A 5840-nucleotide genomic window follows, 5' to 3' on the forward strand; every position below is an offset into this window, starting at 1 on the left:
TGTAACTGCATAGATAAACCGCGCTGTCAGCAGGCATTTCATAATTTAATTATTTCATAAGGACAAAAACATTATTAATAATTCTGATATAACATTCCAGTTGAGAAATACAATAAAAAACGATGTTTTGTTTGTTATATTCCAATATTCCAGAGAATATTATTCAGTGAATTAACATTATCCAGTGAATTATTCTTGACTCTGTAGCTATTAAACAGCTTATAAACCTACTAAAACTGTAGTTTAAAATGAAGTTGATATGACTCCTGTCCTTTATTTATTTTCTCCATTTGAAAACATTAGACATTCTACATTTATTTTGCTTATTGTTAATATTAGTGTTGTTGCTGTTGATGCTTTTTATAAATAAAATGTTTTTATTGTTGTAATATGAAGATTAAATGTAATATGAAAGACTGCTAATTTTCAACACTTAAAAAAAAAAGGATGACTGAAAAGAGGAAAAACCAAAGTGAAGTAATTGCGACAGGTCTACTACCACCATGCTTCTTGTGGCTTTTGCCCACAATCACATCAGCTGTGGCTTTTACATTAGAAAGTGCAAAATAGTTTTTAAAGAGTGTTAATTTGAGTGGATTTTATCAGTTTCTGAGGTGGTGGAGAGAGTAAAAGAGCTCTTATGTAATGCAATCCCAGAGCTTTAAGAGTGAGGTTTCTTAATTGAATTTGTTCGGCTGCTCTCTTTATGTCTGGGTCCATTCATTGAGATTGAAATTTAGAGCTTTGTGTGGACATATGGGTGTGTGTGTTTTTTTGTTTTTTTGTGCATCTTTGCCAAATCTTCAAATAGAAAGTGTTATTTTCCGATTAGGAAGTAATTTTGGCTCTCAGAAGAGATTGAGTGAAAGGCATGAAGTGAAGGGACAGAAAGGAAAGGACAAAAATAATAAAGAGAGAATCTCTAGCACACTAAAACAGATAGATAAACCCGATGAGAGCCTAATGGAATTAGAAGGGAAGGATCAGACGTTTTTGTGCATGTGTGTGTGTGTGTGTGTGTGTGTGTGTATCCTTTTTTCCAGCAGGGTGAGTTTAGCAGTAGGTAGCAGTAGCAGTAGACACTAAGCTTCGTTTTAAATGAAAGAGAAGAGAAAATGATGGAAAAACGCAGCATGTGTGCAGATGCTGCAACATCAGATGGAGTTTCTGTGATCTCGATCTCGATGGAGTCAGATGCAGACACTTGTGGACACTTATTGTGATGCTTTTACGGACCATTCAGCTTGTTGTAATTCAAGCAGAAGCTTAAGTATCTAAGTAGAATGTGCTATTTTGCAAAGATAATAAGGTGAGAAAAGTGGTTTAATAACACCACATGAAGCCTATATGCATATTGTGCATTTTAAAGATTCTTGCTATAAAGGTAAGCTATATAATTAATTATATTTTTAAACATGTCTGAATTCTATATATGTCTTAATATATTTATATCTTAATATGCTTATAATGCTATAATGTAGTTCTTGTGGTATATGGTGTATAATGTTGTACTTGCTACTTTCAGCAAATTCTAGTTATAAATTCCAATTTCAGTAACACATTTTTCAGCTTATATTTCCCATGAATAAAAGAAAAGTATTTGGTTGAGTTATTTTAATCATATGTAGTTATAGGCTTCAATGGTTGAGCTCAACAAATGTGCTCAATGGGCTAATATTTGTGTAAAAGTTGCGAAAATGAAATGAGTCTTTATTTGTTTTCTTGTTGTGTTTTAGAAAGGGTCCAAATGATGTAACTTCCTTGGTGTGACAATTTTATGGAATGATTGAACAATTAATTGATTATCAATTTAACTTTTTTATATTGTTTTATGATTTTTATTTTTGGACTTAAAAACCACAAGACGAGTGTGGTGGGACAGGCCCAAATCACAGGTTTTGGGTTGGGGGTAACTTTACAAGTTATAACTAATTTCTTTTCAAGCTTTGGTAATCTTTAGTCTATCTTTTGTTAGATAATAGTTTATCTAGCATATTTAAGAAAATGTAAAGAAAAAAGACACCAATTTGTACCCTATTCATTGCCGTTTTCAGTACCTATTCATGGATCCATCTTTAAAGAGTTTAATACAGTGTAATGCACATGATAACACATTAAATAACTCAGGAAATTGGATGCTGATTATGTATTTTAATGCATTATACTTTTATATGTATTATACATGAGGCCACACAAATGATTACAAGCTGTAGGACATTAAAATGCATAAAGAATAGCTTTATAATTCATTATACATATATGCTGTAAAGTGAAGTGTTACTAAAGGTTTTTTGAGTTTGACAAGAAAATAGAGTCTGTACAAGAAACGGGAGAACGATTTTTAAAAGGATCCATTTCTCTCTCAGGAAATGGACACTTTGAAGACTATCATTAAATATTATAATTAAATCTCTTTTTCTCTTTCTCTTTCTCTCTTTTTCTTATCTTTTCCTTTCAAGATCTGCCTTCCAGCCCTGTGGCTCAGTTCACCTTTCGACCACTGCCCCCTCCGCCTCCCCCGCCCCACGCTTGCACCTGTGCCCGTCCAGCACCGGCTCCCCTTCCAGAGGTGGTGCAGAGGAGCACGCTTCCCGCCCGATGCCAACCACTGGACTCCGGGAACAAAGCTGGACAGGATGACAATGGCCAGACACACAATACCTGGGCACTGAACAGCAACATACCACTAGAGACCAGGTGAAAATACAAACACGTACATTTGTTTTTCTATGATAGTGGGGTCTTTCCATTTGACTTTTATTGTTTTATACGGAGGTAATGATGTTTTATGATCCTTAAAACCTTATGTCTTAACCTCACCTTTCTGCATTTTAACATTTTTACTAAGACATTTAGTGTTTTGTAAAGCCATTTTCCTCAGTTCTACATTGACATCTACTTTGTAAGCAAAATTTGGCCCACACCAGACTTTGTTTATTCAATCTCAAGCAACCAAGTTAGGCAAGTTTTCAAAGAAACACCCAATTAATTTTTAAAGTTAAGCTTGGATAATAAAACAGACAAAGGAATGACTAAATCTTCAAGAGAAAGAGAATATGCATGAGTTGAGTATATGTGTTTGTCTGTGAACAACAGATGGAGAGATATGATGATGATGATGATGATGATGATGATGAAGATGAAGATTGAGGGTTGACCTACTCTTCTGAAAGAGAGAAATGGGAGAGTAAATAAATGATGAAGGATAGACGTGTCTGCTTTGAGGGAGGAAATGAAGCTGTCTTCCTGGGGTGATTGTCTTACACGCACACAAACCCCAAAGATATTGGGGAAAATGAAAGCCACGTGCGCGTGCATACATATGAGTGTGTGTATGGCGGCTTTTCTAGATTTCCAGCAAGGTGAATTTGGCAGTAGCGGTCAAAGTTATTTTGACTGAGAAGTTGAACAAACAAACCCACTCTGATGCTGATAGCTGTTATGTACATGTAGAGATGTTTATTGTTTTATGAAGATTTGCCATGCTGGTCAAGCATGTAGCATTCTTTGTCATGTTGTGATTAAATAAAGCCACCATTATCCAAATCCTGCTGTCTCCAAACAACACCTATTAACAGATTTAAAGTGTTCTGAACCACACTAAGCACTGCAGCACCTTTTCAAAAGTCACCACAAGCAGCAGGCAGCAATGGAATGTTTATGCTTGCAGCTATTAAAGGAATGCTGGGTAACTTAGCCCTTATGTATTTTTCCAGCAGCTCCAGTCCTGTTTTTCAAACATCACTTAATGCTGTTGAAAGGAGAATGAAGCGTCTGAATGAAGCCAGCAGTAGGAGTGTAGAAATGTAACCTCACTTGCTTACAGAGTTCACATGGCCACACACTTTGGATTGAAACAGGGCACGGAGTGAATGTCACCCATTCAGATGTTTTCTGTGAGATTTGGGGGTTAAAGAAAAGCAGATTTACCAATTTTGTTGAGTGGTTCGAAAAATCCTGCCAACTGCCGCAGGAAAGTCCTCAGGTTAAAGGGTTGCCTGAGAGATTCTGGCCGGTTTAAATAGCGGCTCTAGCCGATCGCCCGATGACATTGGCGCTGTATCGAGAACGTGTCATCGTCATGGTGAAGTCTATACCTGCTGACATGTTGCTCTCTCCCAAATGAACTTTCTCAATTAAGGCTGGATCAATAGACCAACATTAACGCATAGAGGAGAAGCATATTATTCCGAACACTTGCTGATTCAGTCGCCATACACTGTATATGTACTGTATTAGTAAAAAAATAATTGTTATATATACTCACCTACACCTGTACCCAACTTTGTTTTGGATGTGCACACCTTTTTGATATTTTTCACATAAAAAGTGAAATGTATTTATATTTAATATATAAATATGTTTAAGATAATATATATATTAAAATATAGAAAAATTTAACGTTTTCATATATAATATAAAAATCTATATTCAAATATTTGTGTTTATCAAGTCAAGCTGAGGCTTCGATACAATGGAAATGCATGGTGATCACTGGCTGGCTTAAAAAGTTTTTTTATGTCTTTTTTTACATCTTGCATTTACATCTTGTGTTATTTCAATCTGAGATTTTTTCATTATGACAGTTTTCCGTGTACATGCCATGTTTCACAGTTTTTTAAAAGTGGTTTCACAACAAGCCCCATACTGGCCATGTAAATTCAAACTGAGATTTCAGTGAGAAAAGCAGCCAGTTTAATAGAATTTATTTTGAGATTGTAGAAATCTGAATTGTATAACTGTGATCCTCCATGTTCACACCTGCTCTTTTCTTTCTCTCTTTGTGTCTTTTTAACGTCGTCTCACTCTTTCTCTTTGTTTTCTGAGTGTTAATTGTTATTTATTTATTCTACAGTAAATAAAGACAGGATTAGTTCTGCGTGTCTAAGTGTGAAATTAACTGTCTCTTTTTAATGGCTGAAGTAAACTGTAATTTTCTCTCAGTCTCAAGCCTTGTTTTACCAATGCATGCTCATTTAAACGCTCCTTTCAGGGCTTTGTACAGCATCCCTGTAAGACACTATAAACAAATAACCAGAACTTGCTTGTGTGTTTCTGGGTATATTCTCATTGACTCGACTCGTCTTTAGTACTTGACATGTATTTGACCCTGAAACAGTATCTGCACTTTGCGTTTTTCTTTACATTTCCACATTTGTATCCTGTAGCTGACTGCTTTGGTCATTTAGCCACGTTGGCTGAAAATATTTTTTATTATCACTGTAAATTTAATGTATTAATTTCATGCAAATAATTAGATAAAAAATAATGTGTTCAAATATTACACAGATTGGACACTGACAAATTGGATTTTGCTAAACAAATTGATATGGAAAAAAAACAGACAATATATTGACATTTAATGGCACTTCTTGCAATGCCACAACAATATTTTTCATTATGATATATCCAATAAATTATAATAGATCCAATTAATTATCCAATCTGCACATAATGTATTCAGTTTGATTAAAACTGTTCATCTGTTATCAGCCATAATTGTATTTTTATGTACAGTGCTGCTGTGAGTCTCCACTTGCAAGTGCGGTCAGGTTTTGCTAACTTTGTAGGGCCCAAATGTCCCCGGAAATAGTAAAACCTGAAACGACCTATTTTGTGGGGACCTTTGAGAAGACATGACAACGAAAACAACACCATAAATGGACTAAACATTGTTTCAATAAAAACTGAAAAATGCCAAAAGCTGTGTTTTGGGGGTACGGTTTTGTTTTGGGTGTAGTAATTAGCTTAATTTAAAGAACAACAGATGGATAGTCTCCACTATAATATAAACAGAGACCTGTGTGTGTGTGTGTGTGTGTGTGTGTGTGTGTGTGTGT

General features: G+C 35.2%; 1 protein-coding gene across 1 annotated transcript in view; it reads left to right on the top strand.

Moving 5' to 3' along the window:
• Positions 1–5840, top strand: part of LOC107663214 (teneurin-1-like) — a 223480-nt gene that overhangs the window by 126184 nt on the left and 91456 nt on the right. The window contains 1 exon segment of the mRNA XM_016453389.1: positions 2460–2697. Within this exon segment, the coding sequence (XP_016308875.1) occupies positions 2460–2697 (238 nt within the window).

The sequence above is a fragment of the Sinocyclocheilus anshuiensis genome, unplaced genomic scaffold, assembly GCF_001515605.1.
Source record: "Sinocyclocheilus anshuiensis isolate Anshui unplaced genomic scaffold, SAMN03320099.WGS_v1.1 scaffold1301, whole genome shotgun sequence".
Taxonomy (NCBI): domain Eukaryota; kingdom Metazoa; phylum Chordata; class Actinopteri; order Cypriniformes; family Cyprinidae; genus Sinocyclocheilus; species Sinocyclocheilus anshuiensis.